This window comes from Corylus avellana, chromosome 11 (assembly GCF_965113065.1).
Source record: "Corylus avellana chromosome 11, dhCorAvel1.hap1.2, whole genome shotgun sequence".
Classification (NCBI taxonomy): Eukaryota; Viridiplantae; Streptophyta; class Magnoliopsida; order Fagales; family Betulaceae; genus Corylus; species Corylus avellana.
The window spans coordinates 7,910,840-7,924,468 of NC_142500.1; the positions used below are offsets into that span (position 1 = coordinate 7,910,840).

The 13,629-nt window shown below is 35.7% G+C and overlaps 1 protein-coding gene across 1 annotated transcript; it reads right to left on the minus strand.

Annotated features, from left to right (window-relative positions):
* Positions 1 to 2,197: 2,197 nt before the first annotated feature.
* On the minus strand, positions 2,198 to 8,845 carry LOC132166035 (uncharacterized). Its single transcript, XM_059576776.2, has 4 exons — positions 8,632 to 8,845; positions 7,822 to 8,037; positions 4,289 to 4,508; positions 2,198 to 2,669 (listed from the first exon to the last, which is right to left on the minus strand). The coding sequence occupies exons 1-4, from the start codon at positions 8,769 to 8,771 to the stop codon at positions 2,412 to 2,414; spliced, it is 834 nt and encodes a 277-aa protein (XP_059432759.2). The 5' UTR covers positions 8,772 to 8,845; the 3' UTR covers positions 2,198 to 2,411.
* Positions 8,846 to 13,629: the final 4,784 nt, after the last annotated feature.

Sequence of the window (13,629 nt, forward strand, 5' to 3'; positions counted from 1 at the left end):
GCACTTATTATTTTCATTGAAATACTTGGGCTTGAAATGTTCCTTTACCTTCCAACTTAACTGTTGGCCTTATTGCTTCGATCCAAGCATGTTTCATCATGCTGTTCTAATGTGTTTGTTTCAAGTACGATAATTGTAAACACACATTGTCAAAGGATCAAAAGAACCAAAGGCATGGGAAGACATTTGGAATTCAAAGCAAGAAGCCTACTCTTAAGCAATGAAGAACTCAAGGTTGAAGAATCTTTGCAAGAGTTAGGATATTCTTGTAAAGCTCTTTTAATGTTTGAACTCTTGAGGCTCTTTAACCTAGAATGACCTTGGGATCCTTCATGCATTTTATACTCGGGGTTTTAAGTTAAAAGATACTAGGATGCACTGGACTTAGAGCCTGTTTAGAATTACATTTGCGAAATAGAGCTTTTAAATCAAAAATAACTTTTCGGCAAAAGCTTCATTTTTAAGTTTTTGCCAAAAGAACTTTTTGGCCATTTTTAGGCTTTTTAGACCATTAAAAAAGCTTTTAATTTTTTTTTTACCAAACGAGTACTTTTTTCTTCAAAAAGACTTTTTGAGTGTTAAAAACACTTTTAAGCCCCTGAAACGCAATCCCAAACGGGCCCTTAGTTGGATGTTTTAAACTTTGCTTTCATGGAAAAACTGTTTTTATCTAAATTTGGTTAAGTATGAAAAATGATTTTTTTTTTTTTTATTGATATTTTCAAAACAATTTTTACCATTCTTAACTTTTACAAAAAATTGATAGCTATCATTCTTAACATTTTCAAAATTAATAGCTACCATTCATATAAGCGGCTATGTTGACCATATTGGTGCTAAACGTACGGCTATATTTCTAAATGCTATGTTCTTGCTAAAGACTATAAATACATACCTTCGACTCTTGTTAATATATGGTCTCATACTTCCGAACTTGAAGCATTCATTGTTCTCGTACATTCATTTTTCACTTGAGCCTTTCCAGTTCAATTCATACAAGAGTTCTAGTGAGAGGTATCATTATGAGAGCTTCATTTGTATATCCCTCTCAAAAAGGAGTCGTTGTTTTGACAGAAGTCTAAAATCATATCCACAATCAACCTTGTTAAGAGGGTAGGTGTCACTCTTGTAAAGGTTTGAACTCCACTCGCATAGTGTTTGGGAAGAGTGGTGTACTTTTGCTCTGTAAAGGTTTGAACTCCACCTGCAAGGAGTTTGGGTAATAGTGGATTGAACTCTCAAGTGGTATGCTTGGCGAGTGGACGTAGGTCAGGGAGACCGAACCACTATAAATCGTTGAGTTTGAATCTTCCTCTCTCTATCTCTTTATTATTGCGCTTATATTAATTTGTCATCTTCATTATATTGCATCTTGAATTGCATTAAGTTCTTTACTTGGTTTAATTTTTATTGAATCGAAAAGTTTGCCATCAACTTCTATTCACCCCCTCTAGGGTTGATACCCTGGGCAACATTAACTAATCATCGCTCAATTGTCGTGCTTCCTTTCAATGCCACACAAAGAAAGAAAGAGAACAATAAAAACTCTTTAGGCATACAAACGTACGAAAATGATAAATGTACTTCCAATGGCGATTTTTACAATCACATCAGAAAGTAAGTACTTGAAATTACGCATAACATTTCTCTATTTTATTTTATGTCCCACTGCAACTCCTGTCCGTATGTTGACCTCATGACCATGTAACAACCACCCTTTGTACCAAAAATAACAAGAGGAGAGGTCTACAGTACCCCTCACTTCTCCCCTCTTCAACCCGCTATATATATGTTCCCTCCTACCAAGCACTCAAACGCTAATATGAATCTAACTTTGTACATCAAAACTTCCGTCGTTGTTCCAAATGTGATGGATGCCTTGAAGGTGTCATTATTCATGTGTTGCCTACCTATTATAACCATATCCATCCTCTTTGTTATCCCTTTCCTGGAGAGTGCTTCTTGAGGAAAATCTTATCCAAGAACATATTAACAGCTGGCCTACTTAAGATGAGCTAAAACTCGTTTACATCTCCTATACGAAGGACCGTCTCCTGTCCTTCCGGGCTTTCTTATGTGTTCTAGCAAGTCCTTTGACCAGTCATTTCTGCAACTAGATTCCACACCCATTTCTGGGTATTTCCATACTCTTTAAGTGTTCACAGACTAGACTCCATTTAGCTAGTATTGTACGCCATTTCCGAGAATATAAGTATCTTTTCTTTCTAGGCTTCCAATATAAGTATCACATTCAAAACTTTGTAACTCAACCAAAGAAGAATCGAAGACCATCAAAGAAGAGCTAAAGTGATATGTGGCAAAACCAAAGCTATTTTACCAAATATTGTTCAAATATAAGTTCTAATAAACAGTTTCTGCAGCAAGGGGAAGCATTGGCGCAAGGGAAATCATCATTGTAAACCAATACCAGAAAGCTTCGGCTTGGGTTTACTCTTGCCCAACAATTTCATTTGGTTTGCTTCTTCCTCTTCTAGCTTTTTTCTCCAAGCAGTCTCCTCTTTTTGTCTTTGAATGAGCTCCAACTCACGGTACCGTTCCTCCTCTTTCCGCTGCAGCTCTAAAGCCTCCCTTCTTTGAGCCTCTTCCACTCTCCTCCTATTCTCTTCTAGCATCTTATCCAGCTCTTCTCTCTCTTTTCGGGCCTGTTCCTGTGACATTTTGTGATCATATCAGAATACTTATTTGAATATAATGATAGAAAAGAGGAGAAAAATGACAAGACGTTTACAACATATAACCACAGGAGTATACTATGCTAACAAAGGGTAAACCCAACCACTTGGTTATCCCAAACCCAAGTACTAATCAATCAGCAGAATATGAAACCCACGTTAGGATTAGGAGAGTGTTAGAATATAAATTAAAGTCCCCCTAGGTCCCCTCAACTAGCAATTCTTATCTTATGGATTTTTTTTTTTTTTTTTATGAGTAATGTCATATCATAAAAATGAGCAGAGGGGGCGCAACCCTAGTACACAGGAAGTATACAAGATAATCCCTAAGATGAAGAAAAAGAAGAAGAAAAAGTCAAAAAATCAGCAATAGTAGAACCAAATAAGCTATGATGTGCCGATATCCAAATATGTAACATGTTGGTTTGAGGTCCAAATCATCTGTCTAAACTAGTTCTTGCGTGTAGGACACAACTCAAGTGCTCAAGGTTTGTTCGGGCTTTAGCACACTATAATCTTGTGGTTAGTTGTACAAACGGAATTCCTCTTTGTTTTAAAAAAGATAGAGAAATTAATGATCTCTAGTTTACTGAAATGCATACAACAGGAGACATTTAGCCATGGAAATATGTTTTGGGATACATTAGAGGCAGGATGAATAGATACAATAGACTGTGATATTGATCTAGTTTATTTATATTGCCTTGTTAAGTTTTTCTTTTCTTTTCTCTTCTCAATCACTAACAATACCCAGCCTCACCAAAACCAAGAAATCACTTCCGCATAGGCGGACAGGAATGTTGCCTCTGATTTCCTGGATTTCCAGTAAATGTCACTGATTATGATGTAATTTATGTATCCCAAGTGACAGTCCCTGCCTTATATTGCCTTAAAACCCACAGCAAAAGTTCCAAAATCAAATTTACACTGCATGCCACATATGTTTACAAGAATGGGACTAATTGCAGGTAGTCTCATGCAGTTTTCAGTTAGATGATTGTCAATCCCAACAATTATTGTGATTGAATGATTTTTCTTCATTTTATAAAATTATTTGAACATTCCTTTTAAGAAAAAAATTATGATACAAGTTAAATAATAAAATTATAGCCTAAGACACAAAAATCATATCATCCTACCAAATTTAAACATGTTTAAGGGGGGCTAACACATTCAAGAACTTAGGCAGCTTTTACTTTAAATATGATGCTAAAAGACATCTAGATACTAAACTAAATAATTTTCATCTCCAAAACCAATGATTATGATACATTATGAGCTTGTTTGCAATTGCATTAAGGAATTTAAAAAAGTGCTTTTAGTACATAAAAAGCTGTGCCAAACAAAATTGGGTTCGTTTGGTAACAAACTTAAAAAGTACTTTTTTTACTTTTTTGCTCTAAAAAAAGCCCAAACGGGGTTTTTTCTAAATAGCTCTTTCAAGCTTTTTCTATAGACAAAAGCTCTACTTCCTAAAGCAATCTTGAACAGGCTTTAAGTGGGAAATTGACACTCTACCAAACATTGCAATAATCAGCTATATCTTACTCCATATTGTGCTTATTTAGCCACCCAGAGGTGTTTAAGATGCTTACTTCTTTCTGTCTTGCTTCAACCAGAGCAGCTTCCTTTTCTTTGTCAAGTTGAGTTGCAACATCATCAAACAATTTCTTTCGACCTTCCTCTATTCGCCTCTCTATTTCTAACCTGACTTCCTCAGAATTCAACCTCTCGTCAACATTTTTCCGAATAGCTTCCTCCAGCCTTCTTGCAGTCGCTTCTTCTAATAGTTTTAGTTCTTCCTCTTGTTGACGCCTACAAGCATATGAAAAAAGTGAAGCTTAGAATGAGCATTGACAAAACAAACAAACAAAAAAAAAAAAAAAAAAGAGAGAGAGAAAGAAAAACAAAACACAGGAAAAACAAAGGAAAGCCGAATATACTATGTAAAGCCAGAGTAGCAAATTAAACCATAAAGTAAAGTTGCAAGCTTTATTTTTACACTGTACTATGGGTTATTATTATTATTATTATTATTATTAATTCAAACTTATTAGAAGTGAGACAGCCAACATCAATCTTATTATGCAAGTACACATAGAATATACAAGAGAGACCCAACTCGGTAGAAAAACACAACTCCATAAATTCTAAAAATTAAAAGAGCAAGAACCATTGTATTGTAGGCAGCCATCCAAACATAAAGAGACTTGAACATGATAGCCTTTAACCCTATTCTCTCACAATCTTCAAAATTTTGAACATTGCATCCTTTCCAAATACACCATATTACGCACAAGGGAACCATCCTCCAAACTTCTATATTGTGGTGGTTTGTTAAGCATCTTATCCGTAAACATCGTAAATACAAGCTTTTGCACTAAGACATACCTCTCAAACATGTTTCCGAGCCATGAAAAAAGAGGTTTCAAGTGGAACAGAACATAAAAGAGGCAAAGATTTTCATCAAATGCAACAAGTTGAACTATACAGTAGCTTCCGTAAAGCCAATAGAAAAGAATATAAAAAGTAACCATTCAAGACTGATCATGGATCTCATGCATGAAAACAATTGGGTCTCTTGAAAACAAAAAATTGTGATACTCAATTCTGAAGATGAGCAAGAGGGCACAAGATTCTATAGCGCGCCACTTTTTTATAAATCACGTAAAACAAAATACTCTAATGGATCCTCAGTATATTACAGCCAAGAAGATCCAAATAAGAGAACAATTCAAAACAAAGGTGTTTGACTTAATTCATAGCCATAAATGGTCTTAAAAGATTAACTAAGGCTCCTTTTGCTACAGATCTTCATTTTCCTGGGTTGGGAACCATTGAAAGCCACCGATGAACACTCTAATGGATCCTCAGTATATTACAGCCAAGAAGATCCAAATAAAAGAACAATTCAAATGAAAGATGTTTGACTTAATTCATAGCCATAACTGGTCTTAAAAGATTAACTAAGGCTCCTTTTGCTACAGATCTTCCACATTTTCTTGGGTTGGGCACCATTGAAAGCCATCGATGAACATATAATATTTTTCCGGTAAAAGCAAAACCAATGCTGCTCTCAAGGCAAGCCAATATTCAGTATGAGCATACTAGGATCACCCTGAGATTTGGTTGAGACCAGACAAGCATAGAATTTTTTTTATTTTTTCTTTTATAAGTAATGCATATCATAAATAGCACAGACAGGCGCAACCTTAATACACAGGATGTATACAAAAAATAATTCTCATTAATGATTAAAAGACAAGCAGAAATCCACAAATTCAGAAAAGTTTGAAAAATTATACGCCTCTATCCATATATAAAGCGATTTGACTATGATGCACTTGAGCTCTTCCACCAACGTCTCACTATCTTCAAAAAATCTTGCATTCCACTCTCTGCATATGCTCCACATTACGCACAAATGGGATATCCTCCAAGCGGCTAAAACTGAACAACTTCCCAACTAATCTCGCCAACAATCTAACAACTCTACCATCCTTCTAGACATGACCCATTATACACCGAAAGGGCTAAAAATCGCACTCCATAATTCACTTGCCATTGCAGAATGGAGAAGAAGATGATCCATGGATTCTCCACTTCTCTTACACATGCAATTCCACCACAATTACTCTTCTCTTCCTCAGGTTTTAAGAACAAAATCTTACCAAGAGCCGCCGTCCATACAAAAAAACTCACTCATAATGGAACATTGCCTTTCCAAATACTCTTCCAAATAAAAGATATACCCCCCAAGCTAGATAACTCATGAAAAAACAACCTCACTTCAAACATCCTCCTCTTTGAAGAGATCCACCAAATACGATCCTCACCACCTTGTCTCAATCAGAGAGAACACAACAAATCAAAAAACCTAATCACGAAATCTACCTCCCAATCCTATACAAATCTTATAAAAGATACATTCCACTGAATATTACCATTGAAAAACTGCAATTTATCCATAACCCATGCCTCCTTACAATGAGCAATACTAGACAACTTTGGTAAAGATTCCTTAAATGGTTGATCCCCCCACCATAAATCATGCCAAAACTAAACCTTAGTTCCATCTCCCACTTTATATCTAAAATATCTCAAAAAAACTCTTCACTCCCTCCTGATATGTTTCCACACTCCAACTCCAAAGGGTCCCTCTACCTCCTTAGAACACCAACCTCCACTCATACTATACCATATTTTGCTTCCACCAACAATTTATTAAGTGAGTTTTCTTGTAGGTGGAGGATTCAATCTACCAAGTTGAATCTACTAAGAGTCTTAAGCACTACACCCATTTTGCTGCTTGGGATTATGCAATTACTTAAAAATGCCCCACATGAAGAATGCACCAAAACCAAACAGATCACAACTTGGACAGGTTTAGTTTAGTTCAGTGCTGCCTGATTTGCTCTGTGGATGGCAAAAGAATCAACCAAGGGAATTGGCTTACTTAGGGATGAAAATCAAGGTTCATCTCCAACACACTGGATGCTTTGAAGCACATCTATACAGTCCGCAACAGAAATGAACAGCTTAGATGACTGCAAGGAACATTGAGAGGGGGTGCTTGATTACTTCAAAGAAATGATAACAATTAACTTAAGAGGAAGAGAGAAGATGATACTGGAAGGTTAGAAGGAAAACAAAAAGAGCTAAAGTTCTTTCACAGAAAACAAGAGTACTCAAAACAGCAAAAGACCCTAATCTTGTACGAATATATCCTAGGACCACAAATTTACTAAACTCAACTCAATTAAACCTCACCTAAGATGATAAATAAACTCACATAAAAGAACTTGTAAAACTAGATATAAACCTATAAGCCAAGCTTTACATTAATTTCAGAATAGTCATAAACAAAATTCTAACAAATTTAATACATAAAATGACCGATAAATGAAACTTTTCAAATCATCAACTTCTTCAATTGCTTGCTAAGATTTCTAGTTTATGTAATGTTGACGCTCATATTTTTGTTAATCTTACAGTAAGTAGTGCCAGAGGGAAACAGAATTTAAGTTCATGATAGAGAGATGTACCAAAGAATGAAAGTATAGTGTGAAGGCTCAGGGTAAAAAAAAAGGTATAATGTGAAGATGTGTGAGAGTCAACACATATTTACCTCTTCTTTTCTTCCTCCTCTCTTTTCAGTTTCTCAGTGGCACTTTTGCGCTCAGCAGAAGCAATACTTGGACTCCGAGACTTGGGTAAAGGAGACAAAGAAGTACTCCTACTTCTTTGTCTTCTGTGTCGCCTAGGTGCTGGAGACTGATGCCGGTGCCTGTAGGATGGTGAGCGGCTTCTGTGGCGACGTGAGGAACTAGAATGACTTCTTCGCCTGCCCCACAGAGTACAACTCTATCATATAACACCTCACCCACCAACCCGAGCTAAAACATCCCAGACATTGAAAACAAACATCCCATAAGAAGAACCCAAAAGGAGAAAAAAAAAAAAATACAGAGAACCCATATCTAAAGGTTGAAACTTCAACCATAAGAAGTGAAATATAGCACCATTAAACAACCAAAAGGCTCAATCAACACCAGCCACTAGAAGTATTTCCAGTGACATAAGAAAAGTAAAGAAAATTTTTTAGGGAAAAAAAAAAAAAAAAAAAAAAAAAACATATATGCCAACATTTTCCTTTTAACATGTTTCTAGGTGTTATATTCTTAGAATTGGTAATGAACTACTTCTAAATTAGTGTGCAAATGACAATTTTTCCTGTAACAAGAAGAAGACGAAGAAGAAGAAGAAGGCAGTGAGATCGTAAAGTGAGTTGAAAAATAACTACAAATCTATCTCTAAGAGACATGTTTTGAGGTACCATTGCGCTCAACAGAATGAAGAGCAGTGTGTGAATGTACCTCGTACTGTCGATTAAATACAAGGCCAAAACAATTAGATATAAATTTGAACGAGATAGTACCTGGAGTGGGAATTGGAATAGGGAGAGCGACTTCGGCTCCGTTCCCTTCGGCTCCTTCGGTTGTGGCGGTGGTGAGGCACCGGGGACGCCGGTGAGTATCTCCTTCGGTAAGACGGCGAGCGCGACAGACTTCGAGGCATCTTTCCGTTTTCAATGTGTCAAACCCTCACCGTCCACACGAAAGGAACTTCGATACCAAAACCCTTTTGCATTTTATTTTCTACATTCTAGAATTAATATGGTCTACTAGAAGGGTAGGATTAACAATTTTTAACAAAACTTTTAAAGTCCATATAAAATTATAAGCTCCTTTGGCATAAATGAATTTGGGTCATAACCAGGTTTGACTCGTTTATAAAATTATATATTTGTTTCTATACAATAAATATATGTTGAATCGGGCTAAACGAGTCATATTCAAATTGAAATTGATCAAATGAGTCATATTGGGTTAGGTCAATTGGTATAAAAATGTCATTTTTGGGTTTATATGGGTCAAATAGGTCAACCGTTTATTAAGCAGGTCATGTCAGGTCACCCGCACGTCGTGCTCAGGTTTAAGGATCTGACCTATTTAGCTAATGGTTCATGTTTGGGTTTATCCTTATCGGGTTGACAGGTCATGCAGGTCGACTCGAATCTAACCCGTCAACCTATTTTACCAACCCTAGACCATATTAATACTAGAAAGAAGAAAATAAAATGCAAAGGGGTTTTGGTATTGAACTTACTTTGGTGTCAATTTTGCAATGCAAAGTCTATGACTGCATTTGGCACTTGGATTTTGCAATGCTATTTTAAACCAAATTTTAAAAAAGGAAAAATTACACTTTACCTCTCAAAGTTGGCAGCGTTTTTTAATTCGACCTCCAAAATTTTAATTTTTGCAATCCACCCCCCCAAAGTTTCAATTTTTTTCAATTCAGCCATTCTGTCAGTCAAAGGTGCTATAACTGACGGAACAATGATCACGTGTGACACACATGATCACTTAAGGTGTTTTAGTACCGAAAATATCTCCATCCCAACCTAGAAACGACATCGTCAAGGCCTTCCCTTTGGCTAAATCGCTCACGTTGGACTCTCGCTTGTAGATTTTTCTTGGGCACAGACGATCCAGAACATATTGCTCGACTTGTGAGCAAATTCAATGACATTACGCTGGGATGCATTTGATTCCTGTGAATTTCTCACGAACAATATTTTATAAAGCAAACAGAGCAACGGCGGGGATCCGCAGGGAGCTGAGGACGATTATTGGGGAGAAGAAGGCTGCCATGGCAACCGGAGCACCCATGCAGGATATATTGTCACACCCGATTGTCGTCACCAACCCATCCATGAAATCCTCTCCCCCTCTCTCTCTTCCTCTCTTTCTCTGTCTTTCTCTCCTCTGTTTCTAGTTTCTACTGCTCCAACTTCTTTTACCTTTTTTTTTTTCTTGGCTAAATCCACGGCTTAATTTGGTTGTCTCATCTTCTTCGTCCAACCAACCAACCCCTTCTCTCCAACTTTCACTTTGCAGAATGGAGAACGAGAGCAAAGCTAAAAATTACACAACCCACTTTTACTCTTTACAATATTATTGGAGCTCACTTTTGCTTCCTTCATTCCTTTAGGTCCACTGATCAGGACAGTACCATGGAAGGGTTGGAGATTGCTCATCCGAGAAGATTTTGCATGTCTCCTCTGCGCTGAAGAAATTGTGCTCCTCCATTTTCACAAACTGTGTCGATAACGTTTTCTGAAACTGAAAACAACTGATCGGCAGCGGTGGGAGTCAACGTGAGCAATTTAGCAAAAGGGAAGGCCTTGATGATGTCGTTTCTGAGTTGGGATTGGGGGTATTTTTGGTACTAAAACGCCTTAAGTGATCACGTACGTCGCGCGTGATCACTGTTCTGTCAGTCATAGCGGCTTTGACTGACGAAGTGGCTGAATTGAAAAAAATTGGAACTTTGGGAGGGTGGATTGCAAAAATTGAAACTTTGGAGATCGAATTGAAAAACGCTGCCAACTTTGAGGGGGTAAAGTGTAATTTTCCCTTTAAAAAATATTTAGTTTGAAAAATGTGTTTTTCAAAAAATTAGCATATAAAAACGATCAAAAAATTAGCATATAAAAACGAAAAAAGTTTATGTACGTACTAGGGTACATTTTTTAAAACACGTGATTTTAAAAGCAAAACCGCAATTCTAGACGCCAAAGTATGATTTTACTAAACGCTTAGCCGCATTTTTTAAAATCACGTTTTCAAATTGCACGTTTTAAAATATTTATTTTTAAATCTCATGTTTTGAAATTGCAAACCCAAACAAGCCCTATGTTTAATATTGTAACACCTTCGAAATTATTTAACTAAAAATTAACTCAAAGTATCAATCGTAACACCTCTAAATTAATTAATTGGTAATTAACTTAAAGTATAATATGTGTTAACAAATATCATAATAAATGCAACGGAAAAGTAAAATTGTTCTGAATTAAAAAGTTATTTACTTTGATATCTTTTTGTTTTAACTTCACAAAAGGCTTGGAACTTCCACACGTTTTAAAAGACCTCCTAAAGTTCAAAAACTTTCAATTTCACCCGTCTAACTTCCAATTTGACGTAATCTACCCCCCTCCATTAGGATTTGGTGCTAAATCCTAACGAAGGCTATGAAAAATACCAAAATACCATCAATTTTTTCTTTTTCTTTTTTTTTATAAAAAATTTATTGCGAAATTAACGGTAAATTTAGAATTTTATAAAAGTTTCAGGGGTAAAAAGGTCATTTCATCAATTTTAACGTTTATTTAACATCAAACCCTAACAGATGGGGGTATATTGCATTAAATTAAAAGTTCGATAGTGAAATTGAGAGTTTTTGAATTATGAGAAAGTCTTTTCAAAATGCGTGAAAGTTTACGGAACCTTTATGAAGTTTGAAGTTTCCCTTATCTTTTTCTTTCTCGACAATAAAAACCACAACCTCCAAAATACATTAGCTTGTGAAAAGCACTATTCTCACATAAATATTAGCATGTGAAAAGCACTATTCTCACAGAAATACAACAGTACACCAAAAATACAAATAAATTTGACTCTACAAGTCTTTGCTCAATGACGTAAATCCTTGCAAATAATTCTAATCTGCATCCTTTGGGACTAACTTATTAAACTGTAAAACAATAATGTTTTACAAGTGGAAGAATAAACACCTGAGTCCATGATTTAGTAAGTAAAATGCCAATAAAACTTAGTCCTTGTAGTGAGCCCAATTTAGTTGAAAATAACGTAAAAAGATGAATACTTTCATAAATGTTTCAAGGGAGTGTCATCAAAATATTATTAACACTTAGCATGAGGTTTTGGACAAATTATGTTCGATAACAATTATCACAGTAATTATGCCATTATGGAAAACAGTACATTTGTAATGTCGTTCAAGGCATAATGCTAGAGCTGCTCAAACGATTATAACCGACGATTATTGGCTATAACCACAAACGTCACTGCCTTGGTTGATTATCAGTTTTTAATAACCACAACCGCCTAGGCGGTTGGTGGTTATTTTATAGCCACCAATTAGTGGTTATAACTGGCGGTTTGTAACCGCTTTTTTTATATGGCCTTTTGGGTTGTTTAAGTTTTTTGGGCCTATTTTTTGGGCTTATTTTAAGAGTTTAAGGCCAAAATGCTCCAAAAAAATGAAAAAAAAAAAAAAACAAACAAAAAAACAAAACAAAAAACAAAACAAAAAAAAAAAAAAAAAAAACAAAACAAAAAAATGTTGTTTTTGGGCCAGCCAAAGTTTTTGAATAAGGCTTGGCCCAAAAACAACCCAAATCCATTAATATATATTTCACAATAAATTGTGGTATGAAAACATCGCATACCACAATATATATTTCACATACATAGTCATAAATAGCCCAAATCCATTAATCCAAATACAAATTAAAAAGACAAAATCCAAATGGAGGCATAGCACGGCCAACTAGTCTGGATACAACTAAAACAAAATATAAGTAAAACAAATAAATTCTCAAATAACCCAAATCCCTCCAACATAGTTTGTGAGCCAAAGAAGCCTAGTTGGAGCCTTGGAGGCATAGCTCAGCACTACTACAAATACAAATCAATGAAATCGTGAAATCAAATAGTATGTAAAATATAGAAGAAGCTTTACTTATTGAAAAGTAGTGTCAAATAATATGTTTATTATATATTTAATTAGTATAAAATATTTAATTTATATATTTATATTATTATATATAAATAAAAGCGGTTAGCGGTTATAACCGTCTTGTCATACCCCCTAAAACCGCTAACCCCAACTGCCCTAGGTGGTTAGCGGTTTTTAATAACTGACTACCAAAGCAGTTAGAGGATGGCGTTTGGCGATTATAAGCAGTTAGCAGTTGGCGGGTCGGTTATAACCACCCCGCTTGAGCAGCCCTACATAATTCTATAGTTTTGAGACAAAATAAATATGATGATAAAGTGTGCAAAATAATAAACAATTAATTATGTCACAATCCATATCCATCCTCCACGCGGCCTATCTATATACATAACCCTCTCACGGTGAAGTTTGCACATCCCTACATCAAGTATAATATTGATGGCTCAGTAAGGTAAAATAGCCAACCACCATCTAGTTGCTCGATCAGGTCCATACTCTGGGTGTGCACGCAACAAGCGATGCCCCAAGTGTGACCTCCACTCATGGGTGGTTGTGCCGGTCATAGACCCTTGAATCCATAGCAATTAACATTAAAAGTAGGAGATAATTACAAAAGTGATGGAAGTTTAGGGGGGGTTAAATGAAGTTTCTCCTTAAAAATAATATGATACACTGTGACATAACGTCCAGTTTGTATACTAATATGCATGTACCCGAACTTTTCACTTCTTTTTCCAATAGCAATATGCCACATAACATTATAAATTCCAATTATGAGAACATAATTTATTTCATTTGGATAATACAACGAGTAATGATTTATCTT